At 38.6% G+C, this 17,159-nt stretch overlaps 2 protein-coding genes across 5 annotated transcripts; one reads left to right on the top strand and one right to left on the bottom strand.

Annotated features, from left to right (window-relative positions):
- Nucleotides 1-234: 234 nt before the first annotated feature.
- gpr155a (G protein-coupled receptor 155a) lies at nucleotides 235-12,160 on the top strand. 3 transcript variants are annotated; one of them, XM_066686736.1, is made up of 16 exons: nucleotides 235-404; nucleotides 1,284-1,771; nucleotides 2,225-2,624; nucleotides 3,567-3,735; nucleotides 5,123-5,278; nucleotides 6,331-6,414; nucleotides 6,620-6,740; nucleotides 6,906-6,990; nucleotides 7,164-7,254; nucleotides 8,368-8,569; nucleotides 8,680-8,769; nucleotides 9,721-9,851; nucleotides 10,124-10,219; nucleotides 10,305-10,369; nucleotides 10,460-10,597; nucleotides 10,949-12,160. In XM_066686736.1, the coding sequence occupies exons 2-16, from the start codon at nucleotides 1,342-1,344 to the stop codon at nucleotides 11,157-11,159; spliced, it is 2,469 nt and encodes an 822-aa protein (XP_066542833.1). In that variant the 5' UTR covers nucleotides 235-404; nucleotides 1,284-1,341; the 3' UTR covers nucleotides 11,160-12,160. The 3 variants fall into 3 exon arrangements, with proteins under 3 accessions (XP_066542833.1, XP_066542834.1, XP_066542835.1); XM_066686737.1 differs by lacking the exon at nucleotides 10,460-10,597; XM_066686738.1 differs by lacking the exons at nucleotides 10,305-10,369; nucleotides 10,460-10,597 and having other exon boundaries at nucleotides 10,949-11,120.
- Nucleotides 12,161-12,219: 59 nt separating this feature from the next.
- On the bottom strand, nucleotides 12,220-16,946 carry scrn3 (secernin 3). 2 transcript variants are annotated; one of them, XM_066686739.1, is made up of 8 exons: nucleotides 16,851-16,946; nucleotides 16,339-16,495; nucleotides 15,817-15,998; nucleotides 15,108-15,307; nucleotides 14,671-14,883; nucleotides 14,304-14,466; nucleotides 12,998-13,178; nucleotides 12,220-12,911 (listed from the first exon to the last, which is right to left on the bottom strand). In XM_066686739.1, the coding sequence occupies exons 2-8, from the start codon at nucleotides 16,492-16,494 to the stop codon at nucleotides 12,750-12,752; spliced, it is 1,257 nt and encodes a 418-aa protein (XP_066542836.1). In that variant the 5' UTR covers nucleotide 16,495; nucleotides 16,851-16,946; the 3' UTR covers nucleotides 12,220-12,749. The 2 variants fall into 2 exon arrangements, with proteins under 2 accessions (XP_066542836.1, XP_066542837.1); XM_066686740.1 differs by lacking the exon at nucleotides 16,851-16,946 and adding an exon at nucleotides 16,710-16,818.
- Between the last annotated feature and the right edge of the window lie 213 nt (nucleotides 16,947-17,159).

The raw sequence follows: 17,159 nt of genomic DNA, 5'->3' as shown, positions 1-17,159 counted from the left end.
TCCACCGCTGATTGTTGTGGTTTGGCCTCGCGGGTCACAGGACAAATGTTTTGACAAACGAACTAGTTAAAAATGCCCTGAAAAAATATTTATTTAAAAAAATGTCATAACGACCCGGACTTTTATTCAAGCAAATATGGCGCTGAAAATCTTAAGCCCACCCCCTGCTCTCCCTGATTGGTGGAATTAAGTTTCTCGCCATTGAGAGAGAAAGAAACAAATGTGAGAGAAAGAGAGCGAGAGAGGGTAAAGTGGTACAACAGCTGGGATGTGAAGTGTGCTTCTTCGACTGTAATTGGACCATGAACGGAACATCAGTCCTGAACCAGTCTGAGCAGAGGAGGAACTGTTTAAAACAGAGAGGAGTTTGTTGACATGCCGGTTTCCTGTCAGAGTATCTCGAGGTAAATCAGATCTGTTTGCGCAGCGCAGCTTTCGCAGAGAGCGGGAGGGTTTCCACAGAAAATGAGTTATAATTTTAGCTACATATTAAGTCCATTGTCAAGACTGACCCATAAACGAAGAGCTGAGGTAAAATTCAGTTGGCCAGTTTTCACTTTGGGCTTAATTTATTTGGCCAACTGAGAACTACTAGATTGTGTAGAGGTCTGTTTAACTTTAAAATTTTCAAAGACCTTCTAAGTTTTTATAGCTTTGTAACAATGTCCACACGCAAGAGAGCCAATTTAAGGCTGAACGTTTCTGCTGTGAAATTACACTGTTTCAAAAGCATTCTCATATGGACGAATTCTGACAGCCGGTGGTTCTTACATAAATCTAAGGAACCGTGTCAACTTGTGGGGCAGTGTTTTTGAGCTGCGGTAGAGGAGAGTGCAGAGAATCGTTTGCATATTCATAGATCTGTGCAGTTGACTGAAGGGGAAGGTGGAAAATTTTAAGCTTTTACGGGGTTGAATCAATGACTGGAGATACAACAAATAATGTCAGTCTTCATGTATAAAATGCTGCACACTGACATATTAAATTTATAAAATACACGTTTATTTGTTGATTGTTGCAATGGCCACATTATATGTTGTTTTCCTATGTGGTGAAGTAATAAAATAAAAAGGAATAATGCATTAAAATATGTAGTATGCTCTATGGATGTGTATTTATTTTCAATTTTATTATTAGAAAGTCAGCAAAAAAAAATTTCAATTGTGACCTCTGACACAATTTGAGCAGCTTTTGATTACATCCTTATTTTCCAGCTTTAATAGTTTCTTGGCCTTTTTTTTATTATTATTATTAATCAGTACAGCCATGTTTGTTTTTTCCAGGCTGGCTGAAACCTGAGTATCGTCCATCCACCTGTGAGGTTTGCTTACCTACAACGGGATGGAACGTCTGTCAGGAAACGCCACCATGTCTGACCTCAAACCGGGGGATGACTCCTCATCTGGCCCCAATCCTGCCATGTCCATTGATAAACTTTTCCCTGCTCTCCTAGAGTGTTTTGGGATCATACTGTGTGGATATGCAGCTGGCCGAACCAGTATCATCACATCTACACAGGCCAAAGGCCTGGGAAACTTTGTTTCAAAGTTTGCTCTGCCAGCACTGCTCTTTAAGAATATGGTGCTCCTGGACTTTGGAAATGTAATCTGGTCATTTCTTTGGAGCGTTTTGGTGGCCAAAGTGACTGTGTTTTTCATTGTTTGTGTACTGACACTCTTGGTGACTCACAAGGACACACGATTCTCCAAAGCAGGCCTTTTCTCCATATTTGCCACTCAGAGTAATGACTTTGCACTGGGATACCCTATAGGTAATTGTTTTTGGAAAGATTAGTAATAAACGTTTTTCCCTTTTCTCTATTTCAAACAGCAAATCATTCATACAGAAAAGTTCAATGTGAAAATCCTTAACAGAAATGCCCAAAATTGCCCTTTGTCCAGGTGAGGACAAACTCTCTAATAATCTGTTATCCGCTAGCTGTGTTGACTCAGGTGGCAGTGCTTACACCATGCTGGTCCTGTACAGAGCTACTTAATCCATTTGGCAGTGTATTTGTTTTGTACATGGCTAAAAATAGTTCTGAGTGCAGAAGGTGACTGTGAATTATATATATATTTTTATTGTTTTTTGGTTATGAAATTTAAGAAGTAAAAGGGAAGAAGCATCTACATAAATGTTCTGTGCATGTGATAATTTCATTTCAACATTACTAGTTATGCCTTCCAGCCAAAGTTATTATAAATGCTTTCTGTCTTTTCCACAGTTGAAGCTCTATACAAAAACACACATCCAGATTATCTGCAGTATATCTACCTGGTGGCTCCAATCTCGCTCATGGTGTTGAATCCTATTGGTTTTGCATTCTGTGAGGTCCAGAAGAGGCAGGCAGAGCAGGGGCAGCAGCAGAGCAAGCTGCATGTGGTCGGGGTGGTAGTCCTTCAGGTTCTCCGCAACCCCATCGTCTTCATGGTAGTGATTGGGATTGCATCACACTTTCTACTGGGCCAGAAAATCCCACCGTTCATGGAGGAGTTTGTTGATGGCTTGGCCAATTCCTTTGGAGGAGCGGCTCTGTTTTATCTGGGTCTGACCATGGTGGGTCAGCTGAAGAAGCTGACAAAGTCCACTCTGGTTGCTCTTATACTGCTCATCACTGCAAAACTGTGAGTATGTTTTGATAAAAGGGAATGAATTAATTATATGCCTAAGTGGCATTTATTTAACATTCAAATATTTTGTTTTTGGATTTAGCCTTGTACAGCATCAAAAAGAAGCTGTTGAAAGAATGTAATCGTTTTTTAGGATTAGTCAGGAAATATGTGTTTTGCTCACGTGCTTTGGTCAAAACGGCTTCTTGCAAAGCTTTCCTGTAAGTGTTACAGTCATCTGTCAGCAGGTCAATGGCATGTCATGGTTCACCAGTAAGATTTATTGATGTGCATTTGCAAAAAGCTTGTTTGCTCTGTAAGCACATAGAAGCTGTCTGCTGAAGAACTGGATCACAAGGCATTTTCATTTTTAGCATGTTTACCATTATTGTGCAATAACAGTAGCTTATTTTCCCATTTGTATAATATGGTTCTGTTTTCTGTTTCCTGTTTTACTTTTAGAGAATTAGCACAGTTTCACCTTCAGTTTTTTTTGGCCTAGTTTTGTTTTATTGTAATGCATTGCACAGTTAAATGCTGTGTTAAAGCTCAGGCCAGCCTGTTACTCTTTCTGTACTGATTTCTTACATTTATTTTTTGACAATGATACCTGGGTCCCATTGCTTAAGCATTCTGGTGGGTACAAAACAAGTTGGGGCACATATGAGAAAGTTCCTGTCCACAGCCTGTAATTTACTCAGATCTGCAGCGTTTTAATGTTCCTGTTATGTCAAGCTTTCATGTTATGTAAGGTTTTCAGACTCTTTAGTGCCCAAATGATCAAAATACCTAAAAAAACAATGATTTAGTGGACTCATCTCCAAACAAGTGTTTTAGAAATGTGGGATAGTTCCTAAACATACATGACATTTTTGCACAAAACCAAGGAGCATATATCAGCTTGTGGTTTATCACGCTGTGTCGTATAACTCTTGTCTATGATTTTGTTTTCTGCAGGTTGGTGATGCCACTGATTTGTAGAGGTATGGTGGAGATTTTGGACAATGGGAATATTAGCTCTCTGAACCACACCAGTCTTTCAAACTATGCCTTCTTGTATGGAGTTTTTCCCACTGCACCCAGTGTGGCCATATATGCTGCTCACTACAACATGGAACTGCAGGTGGTGAGTGCTTTATTTATTTATTTACAGTATATTCATAAAATATGTTATTTTAAAAAATGTTGGGACAGTGCCAAATTAAAAGTACAAATACAGAGAAATGCCACACCGTTTTGAAGCTTCACACTATACGCAGGTGAATATAAAAGGTTTAATAATAATTTTTTTATGACTTTTATTAAGTAAAATTATTCTGAGAATTACCAGTTCATTTGGGGTAAGGCTGGAAATTTTGAATGAGCTTGACCTTCAAATGCTAACATGGCAATGCAAAAGATACTGTCATGTTACAGTGAATAAATATTGGGAGTACTTCAAAACTGTTGTCACTTAACAGTCTGCCTCTGCTTCAAGAAATACACCTGAAACTCTATTAAGGGGAAAGCCATAAGTTCTGTGTGGAACAACTAATGAGATCTCTGGGCCCAGTCTAATCTCATTCATTCATTATCTGTAAGCGCTTATCCAATTCAGGGTCGCGGTGGGTCCAGAGCCTACCTGGAATCATTGGGCACAAGGTAGGAACACACCCTGGAGGGGGTGCCAGTCCTTCACAGGGCAACACACAGTCACACACACACACATTCATTCACTCACACAGACACTTTTTTTGAGTCGCCAATCCACCTGCAACGTGTGTTTTTGGACTGTGGGAGGAAACCCACGCGGACACGGGGAGAACACACCAACTCCTCACAGACAGTCACCCGGAGCGGGAATCGAACCCACAACCTCCAGGCCCCTGGAGCTGTGTGACTGCGACACTACCTGCTGCGCCACCGTGCCGCCCTCAGTCTAATCTCAGATGGGCCAAAACAAAGAAGAAACTAATGCAAATACTGCTAATAATCTGGATGATCATTTTTGTCATAAGACAATACCTCTCATGGTATGGAGGGTGCATCAGTGTCCACAGCATGGGTGACTTGCATATGTGAGGAACTTCCATTGATGTCTAGGCAACCATTGGGTTTTTATAGAGACTTATGCAAACATTTTCCCGAGAACTCCATGGTTATTTCAGCAAGACAATGCCAAGCCTTGTTCCGTATGTGCTGCAACAACATGGCTTCATAGACACACAAAGTGTGGGTTTGACTCCCTTGCCTGCAGTCCACATCTGTCTCCTATGGAGTACAATGAAGTTGTCCGTTGAAAACATTGGATATTTTTTTTCTGTGTGGTTTTGTCAGTTAAATCTTCTAGGGCATAAACACATCTTGGATTTTTATTTTTATTGCATTTTACAAAATATTACTTCTTTTTTCTTTCTAGCTCATGCTTATAGCTGTAATGCTTTTATCATAATGTGTGCTGTGTCTTGTTTGCTGAATTAACACTTTTATGACATTGCGTGCATTTGATTTTTGCCTCAAACTGCATTCTCCAGGTGACCTCAGGGATGGTCATTGGCACATTTCTCTCTGCTCCCATCATGTATGTCTCTGCCTGGCTACTTACCATCCCCTGGATGGATTCTAAACTACTAGCGTCTGCGCTACAGAATGTTAGTTTTAACATCAGCATTGTCAGCCTTTTTGCACTGGTAAGCAGACACAAATATGATTGCACCCTTTTTGTCTTTCTCTTTTTGTTTCTCTCATCTCTGATTTTACCTTGTTACAACACCACACAGGCTGTAATAATAAGGACTAAATAGCAGAACATGTTTAGATCAGGTCATACTGGGGTTGTATTGGAATAGATTTACACCTGAAGTAGACTGTGATAATATTTAACTCTTATTTTGATTAATATAGTCGTAAACAAATATGTTTTATATGCATTTGGTGGATATCGTCCATTCTGTCTATTTAATTAAGAGGAGAACATAATTACTTCTGTTTAATTGATTTTTTGTGGCATTATGTGAAAGGTTTAATATAGATCATTATAGCACTAGTTTTTTGATAGCAGATATTGAATAGGATTGTATTACACTGTGTCTGCATAGCAGGATATCATACATAATGTATTACAAAAATGTATAAATATTGTGATATACTATGTCAAAATATTGTGACATTATTGTGATTTTTTTGGCATATCTTCTTCTCATATATGTTATAACCCTTGAGCCTTGGACATAGAAGGATTGAAACATGAGGGGCTGGAGGAATTGGAATGTTAATCTCAGATGTTTAACCTGTTTACTGAATGATTGATGAACTGTTCTGTGATGCAGCAGAGGAGAGTGTTTTCAAAATAAAAAAAAAACTGTGTTGTGCTCAGCTGCAGGGGGCCCACATTTCCTTCCTCTTCTCTGTGGTCTTTAGGTCTAAACAAAGGATAGAAAGCTATCAAAATATGGTAATGATAAAATGATATATACATGTAAACAAGTATCCTCCAATATCGGCGCAGACTGATTGACTCATTCTGTGAGTATTGAACACTGTCGACCGCCAGGCCCTGTGTTTAGTGGTTGTGTCAGTGGGGAACTTGTTTATGTAAAACTGAAATGAGGAAAGAAGAACCTGAATTACCTGCACCCCTTCAAATCTTTGAATTTCTATCAGAGAACTTTCATCAAACCACCTAATTTCACAACTGTTTTGGAGATGGTTGATTGTGTTTCTGTGTGTAATTTTGTTGTAGGTGTGGTGTGTGGCTGTCAGTATAATGAGTAAGAAGTACTGCAGACTACCTCATATGTTAGCAGTTAATCTGTTTGTGGCACAGGTGAGGCAATGGAATATTTTTTTTTCAATATTAATCACATTTGACTTACATGAAATGTTATCTTTATAAACTGATGTAAGATTTTGTGGACCTTCCAACCAGAGTGGATTCTTTATATATAACCAAAATAATATAACACTTCTTATTTCTTTTTGCCTCAGCATTATTATGTTCTCCATTCTTCTGTCTCTCCCCTGATGTGTAGTTGGGTGTGTGTATAGGTATGATCGCTTGGAACTTTGTGGTGGTTAAAGATAACTTCATTGGTCAGATATTGACCTTTACACTGCTGTATGGATCACTGTACAGTACTTACATATGGCCAGGTATGGTAATATGCTCACACAAATATAATCTGACTCAAATGGACGTTGCTTACTAATTATAATATCTATAATGTGTAATTCTCATAAATCATAAGGTGAACATCTTTTTCAAACGTGTGTCAGTTGATGTTTTGAGTAATTATAGTTCTGATATTTTCCTCATAGGTTTGATAGCCCTGTCTCTCTTCCTAATCAAGAGGGATGAGGAGCTAAATGTGCAGCCTGGTTTCATAATAATTGCTGGCTGGGGGTGAGTTCTACTAATTGTGTGTTATAGGAGCTACAGACTACAGTTTTCACTAATGCTTGCATTTGTAAATAAATGCGTTTTTAGAAACCTGTTCAGATGCTTTATTTCCGTTTTAAGTCCCTAGTGGTATTAATATATATTAATATTTAGTGTCTTATTTCTCTCACTGACAGAATGCCTGTGTTAGCAATGAGTATCCTCCTCTTGGTGGGGAAGAAGATGCCTGACACCATTGATTCTGCTTTCTTTTTTGGCACAGCACAGGTAGAGAGGCACTCAAGTGCATATTAAAGTTAACAATGCTGTAGTTTGCAACATGTGGCCACAGGCGTTTTAGCATGTTTATACCTATGTCCATGTTGTGTATACTGTTTGCTCAAGAGTATGTGGACACCTAACCAAGCCCTGAAATTCAAACACAGATCATTGTCTCTCCAAAACTATTTACTGTTAAAACAATGCTATCATTAGTATTCTTCTGGCATTTACCAAATCCAGATTTGTTTTTGTCAAATCGAAATGATATAGTTTTTAAGAAGAGGTACACTGGCACAACAGGTAGTGCCGTTATCGCACATCTCCAGGGTCCTGTGGGTTCAAGCCCTGACTCTGTGATTGTCTGAGAGGAGTTTTGTGTGTTCTCCCAGTGTCTGTGTGGGTATCTGCACTGTCCGAAAATTAAAACAACAACAAACAAATTTGTAGGTAGATTGGCCACTGAAATTTGTCCACAAGGGTGTCCACAATTGTAATGCATTTTCAATGGACCAGTGTCCTGTCCAGGGTGTGTCTCCACCTTTTTTTGTGTGGTTTTAAACATGCAGTAATCTTGAGTACCAGATGTCCCTTCTGTGTTTGTGTAGCACTGTATAGATCTTGTAGCTGACAGGAGTAAATCTAGTAGGAATTTTGGCAAGATGGCAACATATGTTAGTGCCATTCTTGAAGTCATTGAGTTCTTCTGTCAGTGTTGGTCTGGGGAGACTGCATGGCTATGCAAGTTATTATTTTAAATTGCCTAATTAGGTTTTTAAACACTTTGTTGTGGTGTGGCTACAACACCTGATATGAAAAGTTGTCTGTCACTCTGTCCACATACTCTTGACAAAAATGTGCGTCTGAACCAAAAGACAATTGAAAAAATGAATGAATGGAAGACATTGTTCCTACAGAAGATATGGTTAACTAATGGAATACCTTACTGATAAGAGTGTATAAACTAAGGTTTGAAACCTTCTGTATGGAATCTGAAACTTGTCCCTAAAAGCAAACCCAGAAAAAGCAAAATGTTTGTATAGTTCCCATGATCAGATGAATGGAGTGTAATGTAAAGAAACATGCTTAATTTTCATTCTCCTCTCTTCTGTCTGCATGTAGCTAGTGTGTACATCAGTGGTGCTCAGTGTGGGTATTGCTGTAGCAGGCATCTCTCTTGCACTGCTCAGCAGAGGCGCTCATGACTATCAGACCCTTGAGCAGGAAACCCTAAATGGAACCACAGAGGACCTAGGAGCAGACAACATCATACAGGCCCGGTGCACTATTGAGCCGCCTTCCATAGAAGATGACTTCAGACGAAGTATGGCACCTTATAATTGCAGATATAACTCAGTCTCTGATCAAAATCTTTCAAATTCTTAATTATGGTTAATTTTTTGTTTGTGTTGTGTATTTTTTTTTCAATTGCAGACTGTCAGGGTTGTGAGTGTAACTCTGCTTCGGTACAGTCTAACGTTGTTAAGCGCAGCAGTGTGAAGAACACTTCATCTGTTCAGTCAGGTATATTCCGGCATTCACTTATCATTATTACACCATTGATATTTACTTTGTCATTTTTCTGCTTAGTAGTGTATTTTTAAACATCAAAGTCCATTCAGTTGTTGGTTTATAAGTTCTAGCTTTATTCTTGTTTAAGGGTTTTTTAAATCATCCTTATATTGGTGCTACACTATAATATATTATGGGCAGGTAGTGGATTAACATATTTCCTAATTCATTCATTCATTGTCTGTAACCGCTCATTCAGTTCAGGACCGTGGCGGGGACACACCCTGGAAGGGGCGCCAATCCTTCACAGGGCGACACACACTCACACATTCACTCACACCTACAGACACTTTGAGCCACCAATCCACCTACCAAATTGTGTTTTTGGACTTTGGGAGGACACCGGAGCACACAGAGGAAACCCACACAGACACAGAGAGAACACGCCAAACTCCTCACAAAATCTAACACCCATCCCCAGATCCCTGGAGCTGTGTGACAGCTATACTACATGTTGCCCCACAGTGCCGCCCACATGTACTCATTATTTTTCTTTAAATTATTAGGTAAATAATTATTAGGTAAAGGTCAATTATTAGGTAAATAAAGGCACTTGCATACACCCAGGAATTAGGTACCACAACAGCTATTACTCAGCAAATGATGAAGCACAGTCACTATTAAGTAGTGGAACCAGCTTTGAATTGTGGCCTTGTTTAGACACATTCTGTGTGTTGCAATTGCAGTGTCAGTTTGGAAATTGTTACATCAACTAAAGCAAATACACTAATCTCCAATTAAAGGCTTTGTTATGCGGTTGTTTTGACATGCTAAACTACGTTATTTGCAAATTGCTTTATTTTATGAACAGCACATGTTTATAGGAGACATATATATTCATTAAAGTCACTTAATTGGAATATTTAAAAATGGAACAATAAAATATGAAAAATATGTTTGTAGGAGAGTGTGAGAGCTTCTGTGATTCTTCTCATTGTTTACTGGTGGAGGAAGAGCAGAAGTTGCAGACTACAGAGAGACAAATAGCCAGACATGTTTTGCTGTGCCTGTTGCTCACTGTCAGTCTCCTTGCTGTAAGTATAAACTTTAAAAATATTATTATTTTATTTAATGCTTATTTAGGTCCAACACGACTTCACATGCACTTTTAGGTATCATGACAATTGTAACTAAGAAATGAGTTGGTAGCACCAGAGTCATAGGATCAGAAAACTGTATTACAGCATGTTTTCATTGATACCATCTTCAGTGACCTACCTTCACTGTCACTGGGTGGAGATATTCTTATCACCAGTACATGTCACGCACTCACTCAGTCTGCTGATCAACATTTTGTGTGTTGTAGAATCTCTCAAGCTGTCTCTGGTGGCTCTTTAGTAACATTCCAGGCAGACTGTACTTGGAGCTCCAGTTCTTTTGCGCTGTTGTCAATTTTGGACAGGTAATATTTTAACAATATTGCATCTCACTCTTGCATCATAGCTGTGAATATTTTTAATGTTGTATCTGCTCATCTCTGCTCATAGGGTTTCATATCCTTTGGAATTTTTGGCCTGGATAAAAATTTAATCATCTTACCTTTTAAAAAGAGGTGTGTTGATTTAAAGTTTTGTGATCTTAAATTTTTTTTTTTTTTTTGAGGTAGTTCAGTGAGTAATAATTATTTTTTTAATCAATATAGGTTAGCCAATTTGAGGCAGGCACATGGTCAGAAGGCAACAAGCCAGTCGAATTTGTCTGAGGAGATCAGACTGACCTGTAACCAGTTTATAAAATATCATAAAGCACAATGTGTTCAAGACATTGTCCAGAAGAAGAGGTAAACATGCTCTGCTATAACTTGACTCCACTGCATAATTTAGGACTTCTGAAGTGTTTTAGTTAACAGAAGTATTTTATTTGATGAATATAATTAGCTTCATTAGTCTAATGAATTCAGAATGCTCAGTAGACTGTATTTCCTCTCCCTGCCTTTATACTTCCTTGTTTCCTTCTTCTCTCTTTCATTCTCATTTGTATCAGTTTCAGTTCTCTATATTTTCTGAACCATTGTCTTTGTTTTTGGTCTTTCTGTTCTATTAATTGCTTCTTCCCTACCCTGTGCTCTATTTCTATTCAGTATCTTCTTGATGTTCTGATTGTAGTGGCTGACTTTTGATCTTTTGCACAGGTGTGGCCAGCGGAGTATAGCAGAGACATTTCTGGGCAATGAAATGGTACTGTGGCTGCAGACTGTTGGCTTGGCAAGTGACCAGGGGGAGGCACTATTGTATGGCTCACGACTGCTGGAGGGTGGTGTCATTCATCATATTACCCATAACTATGGTTTCCTTGATGACACCCTGCACTATCGATTCACGGAAAATATGACTAATAACTGAAGCTGGATAAACGTCATGCCTGCAAAGGCTAGTATTAGTTCAGTTTCAAGACAGTGAACAGGACAGCCAATTTGAGCTTTAGTGTGCAATTATGACTCAAGTAGATTACACTGGGATTACACTGACACTTGGGGAAATAGTTATCTTTTTGTCTACTGGATTAAAAAAAAGGGATGGCCAGATTACCACTGGACTGTTTATAGGACTACACAATGCATTGCATACTAAATTACATGTATAGCACCACTATGCACAGAGTAATTTGCATGTAAATACAGCAACAGAATACAATAGCTGAAATATATGAGGATAATCACCACTAAAACACAAGCCATGTTGTAGTAATGCAAGTATAAGCCTTGCAGCAATAGGCACTCCAGCCACTTCCAGTATGCTCTGGATGCTCCCTATACAGCTGAAAGAAAAACTCTTGAATGCATTTTAAATACAGTGTGTGTGAAGCCTTTGTTTTTCTTTAAAAGTTTCACAATTATGTCATATTAATGTTATTAATATTGCACTGAAAATAGATGTGTTTTTGTTATTAAGTGGATGTTTACAGCTAATGTGGTTATTATTCAACAGCTTAACAGTGTTCTCTGGAAAGAATCATCAAATTTCATCATATACATATACATTTCCCCCATATATATTATATTATATTATATAATATAAGACGCACACCTCTTTAAGCCTACTTTATACAAAAATCTGGAAAACATTGAGTATGTGGCTTCATCTTGAAGGGTGAAGCCATATGTAGAGAAATGTTTGAGATATTTAATAGCAAATGTTGTTTACAGTTTACATGTAATCTTTTCTCCTCCTCAGAATCAAAACTGGAGGAGGAGACGTTCTGTTCTGTTTCTTACTTTGATTAACCCAAATGATCAAGCCTGAATGCTAGCATTAGTCAGCAGGAGCTTGGTCAACCTATCAGATGCTCAGGTGACCAGGTGTTCTGACACCCACACTGTGTAACTCCAGTTTATACTGAAATGCTCTCTGTGAGAAACAGGTTTATTTGCAAAGAGATTATTTTTGTTACTGTATTTTATTTATCTGAGATCAGAGTTCATGCAATTTATACATTACATTTACAATCGATAACAGATTCAGTAAATAAACTGCTTCTTCAATTGCATATTTGTTTACAGTGTTTGTGTATTTATTTAAATGGAATTCATAACAAATCAAAATATTACTGCATGCTGGAACACCTCCCATTTGGAGCCAGGAATGACCTGTTTGGAAGGAGGTCACATCCACTTGAGGTTGGTCCAGCTTGCAGATATACGTGTGTATTTTTAACAAATTTACATATATTCACAAAGTTAATGTGTCTTACTCTGAGTTGCTCATAATCATTTTTGATGAGTGACTTTATAGAGGTACAGCTACAAAATGTCAGTTTTTATCTGACTTTTTGTTAAATCTGTATGTATTTTCAAAGGGTTTTATATATTTACCACAAAAACGTGATTCATCATAATGTGCATATTAACTCAATGTGTAGGCCTGTTTATATTACATGCTACTGATATTAATTTGTTGTGAATTATTACAGCATAACAAGTGCCTCAGTCTGGTTTAGGCTTTGCTGTATACACTAAACTCTTCCTCAACCGTATTTGAAAACAGATGAACCAGCAGTGTTGAATCCTCCACACCTTCAGTCAGGTATTGCTCCATTTCTGTAAGTTTCTGCTTCTCCAGCGCTTTCATGTTCTCCATGATCCTCTGGCCTCTTTCCTAATTTAAAAAAAAAGGATTTCTTTCTTGCAGTGTTGGAAAATACATTTACTGTTAAATTTCTAAGTGTATTTTAGAAAACTTACTCTTGTGCTGTCTATTATGGCAGCAACCACCCCATGCTTAATGAACAAAGGGTGTTTACGGTTGGGTTTATTCTGAAAACGAGGTTTCTTCCTCACTGGGTCATCCTCCCCAAAACATGGAGAACATGTGTGCTTCAGCTGCTTTATGTCGGGCACAAAGATAAATGGCTTAAAAACAGACCTAAGAAAGAAAAAACATCATAAATGGACCATAGTTTATAAGCAGTATTAGACTCTCTTAGTTTATAAGAGAGTGCTGTGTATGTAATAAAGAAAAATATCTACACACACTTGTGCCCACAGCAGTTCTTGATAGTGATAGTGCTCCCTGCCCCTATTGCTGTAGGTTGTATGTGTTCACTGCCATGGATAGGTTAAATATGGAAGATGCATTTCTTTGCGTTGAAGTACAATGACAAATAATTGCACATTTATGTGAGAAACTTTTGTGAAAAGCCAGTACCAAGAGGTACATTGCAACCAAAAATTAGTCTACACAACAAGCTGGTCTTGATATCCATTTCTTTTCAGCACATCCATTCCATCTCTACTTCTTAAAGCTGATATATGCGCTTCTGTGTCAGATCAAAGCTGAGTGTACACCTTAGACTTGGTAAGAGGCCTGTACTGTTGTGAGCATTTATACTGTGTTATACTTGGGTTTTTCTATGTCACCATCACTGCAATTACAGCCAGTTAAGAAACAAATACAATATAGGCACTTTTTCCCCACCTGGGCCCTGCTCCTCTAGCACATCTTTATACATTCTGAGTTGTTCAAACCAATGTTTGGGGGAATGTCTCACCATAAATCTGCTGTCGTCCGGGAGTCTTTGTAGCCCAACAAAAAAGAGTTTACATTTCATCTGTTTAATGTCTCCTCAACGTGATCCATGATCATTCAACTCTTGACTAATCCCAGTTGTTGTGGTCTGAGTCACTATGACATGAAGCTGCATTTCTGCAGAGGTGTGCATCAACTTATGATTTTCAGTACATTGTTACGTGCCATCAACCCCAAATCTACACATAAACTCAGCTTTTAGAAGCATAGTAACTAACTGCTTTATAAAGTACTCAAATACTCACTCTCATAGTTAGTGGCATGACTTTCTCACATACATTTAAGGACTACTCCATATGGGCATGCTATTGTGCGTCTCATCATTGACTCATTGTGTCAGAAGCCGTCTACGTTTATAAAAAAAAATCCTTTATTGTGTTTATAGTACTGTAGTGTATTTGAAAAGTTTCTTTATAATTTTCCCATTGTTTTGAGCATGTGTTTCCAACAGTTTAAACATACCTCTCTGGGTCAGGGGTTGCGGTAAAGAAGTGAATCCCAGGTAGTGACTGGTGTTTAGGGACCACTGAAACCATACTTCCTGTTGTCATGAACATGCCCTCCATATTAATACCACTCTCTTTATCTCTCAGTATGTCCATCATGGTCTCAGCTGTGATATGTCCTATAAGCATGGTAACAATATAATTATGCACTAATCACAGAACTCATATCCGTTGTGCTCATGTGGTAATTTCTCATATTCCCCTAATATTCAGATAGTGGCATCATTTGGTAGAATAATTCTGTAGGGCCTAAGGTTTGCACTTCTGTATACATGGATTCAGATGTTACCACATTCATATTTTTCTTGTCCATTCATCATTACCTTTGCTTTTTTCCAGCAGTCTCCGGCCCTCACAGTAGCGGCTCCCAGAGGCCTCTATTTGGCCCTTAGTCATAAAGGAGTAAACTTCAGCAAAACTGAATTCCACATTGCCATCCCACCAGCCTTTCTCCTGAGCATATTCCCGCATCTTTGGGTGTTCCTTATCAATCTTGGTGGTGATGGAATACTGGTTGGAAATATTCCGATATCCATCTTAGTAAGATCAAAAAAGAACAGGGCAATTACTACATATGAGGCAGTGTTGCTGTCACACAGCTCCAGGGTTGTGGGTTTGAGGCCTGTTACAGACAATACTGAATGAATGAATCAGATGTGTCTAAACACGAGGACTTAAACACAGGAATCTAAACGCTTGAACGGGGGTCTACTAGAAAATAATTGTCAAAATTACGCATGCAACTTTATTTCTTGCTTACTCTCAATTCTCTCTGCTGCCCAGTATTTCCCAGAGGTTTCCAGCACCCAGGCTTCAGAGCGGTCACATATGAGGAAACTGTTATGGTACGTAAACGTACAGGAATCCTCCATGCAGTTGCCTCCCTGTTCATATTTCTCCAGCAGCTCCACAATCACATCCACAGCCTTCTCGGCACTGTCTGCTCTCTCCAAGCCCAATCTGAAATGAAAGAGTAGATGTGTGAAAGTGTCTTACATAAATAAATACGTAAAGTTATATTGTGTTTATATTACAGAAGATTGTCATTGTTCTAAGTAATTTACCATAAAACAAACCGATGCCTTTTCCTCAGTCTGAAATGTTCTGAGATGCCTTTGCACTAGATACTGGAAGACTGCTGTGAAGATTTGATTGCACTTTACAACACTAATGAGGCCAGTGCTGGAAATATATGGATCTAAAATGGCACTCATCCCAAGGATATTTAATGGTAATCCATCACCAAAGAAAATGCTGTTCCATTGCTCCACAACTCTGCTGACTTTTAACATCTGCAGCAATAGGTGTGTCATTCTATTGCCAGTGCTTTTCTATGGATACTGTATATAACTGAAGGACTGTGTCAGTAACAGTTAACGTAGCTTATCTAAGACACATATAGTGCTTGGCTTTCATAGTGAATCTGACAACAAGATCAGTGCCTTTTCAGTGTGGACCAGTGTAATCACCTGACGAGATCCATGCCCAGTAGAGCCTCCTCGTGGTCAGCACTTTCTCTTCCCCACACAGCCTCGTTTCCGATGCAGACCTGGTGTTCATTTGCCCCCATTTCTGCTCCCCAGAGCCAAGCTGGTTTACTTAACACTACAGCATAGGTATGGGCCACTTGCTCTATTTCTATGTACGTGCACTGTCCAGGATTAGAAAAAAGAAATACATGTTTTCTTTAAATGAACACCTGTCTTCATCGGGACACTTTCACGCTTTAGAAATGACACTTTTTTTTCACAGTGAAAATGTAAATTTTTTCTCTCCCATTTCTGAATAATTAACTACTTAAGAAGGTAGGCAAATTCAGTGAGCATGGTTTGATAATGTTAGCTGTTAGTGATGGGTATTTATGTCTGAAGTGTTATGCTCTCCTAAAATTCCCTTATCAAATTAATGCCTGACAGTTCTGTCGTATGATAGTGTTTTTTTTAAGAAGGTAAGCAATCCATAAAAAAATTGAAGACATTTGTTTTGTTTACCTCTAATTTTTCTCCAGGACTGTAATCCTTCGGGGGGAAGTAGACCACTTCTTGCACCTCATCGCAGGGTCTGTCCGAATTCTTCCCAAAAATAATCCTCTGGCCCTCTGTGGAAGGAGGCAAAGCCACGAAAGTATCGCAGGAATACGGATTCATCCTGAGAAATAAAAACATAGCAGGTTGACTCTTGGACTGAAACGTGAGAACGGGCAACATTTTATAACGCTGTGTCCATAGTTTTAAAACCAATCGTTATATTCCACCACATCCTCTGTCTAATGCCATCACTGCCCAGGTGCATTTACAATCTTTTTCAGGGTCAACCCCAATGCCACGAAGCAAAATAGAGCCATAAATATAAATCAACTAACCTTGGCTATTTATCAACAAACCTTTCTCTATATCTGAGAGCGTTAATGAGTAGAACTATAGTTCTCCGTAGCTGTGAGAGCAACACTGTGTCAAAGTTTATCTTTCATTTCCCAGTAAGTGAAATTAGAGTATATACTTACTTTCCTTTCGCGTATACAGTGATACTGTCGTTCTGCAGATGAGCCGAGTAATAATTCAAGAGGATTTACTATATACGGGTCATTATATGCGTTTCAGTTTATTCGGATTAGTTACAGATCAGAGAAACCCTGCTCCTGAAGGTCAGAGTTAACGCTCACGCACCAGTGTTGCCAGAGTGTTCAGTTATTTTCGTGAAAACGGCAGAATGTTGTCTGGTTGCCATTTAACTAAACGAATTAACTAACAACGTAAATTAATGAAATATAAATAATCCTAACTAAATCTGGAGTTCAAATAGAGATAGATAA

Source organism: Hoplias malabaricus, chromosome 12 (genome assembly GCF_029633855.1).
Source record: "Hoplias malabaricus isolate fHopMal1 chromosome 12, fHopMal1.hap1, whole genome shotgun sequence".
Classification (NCBI taxonomy): domain Eukaryota; kingdom Metazoa; phylum Chordata; class Actinopteri; order Characiformes; family Erythrinidae; genus Hoplias; species Hoplias malabaricus.
This window is presented reverse-complemented; position numbering and strand designations above follow the sequence as displayed.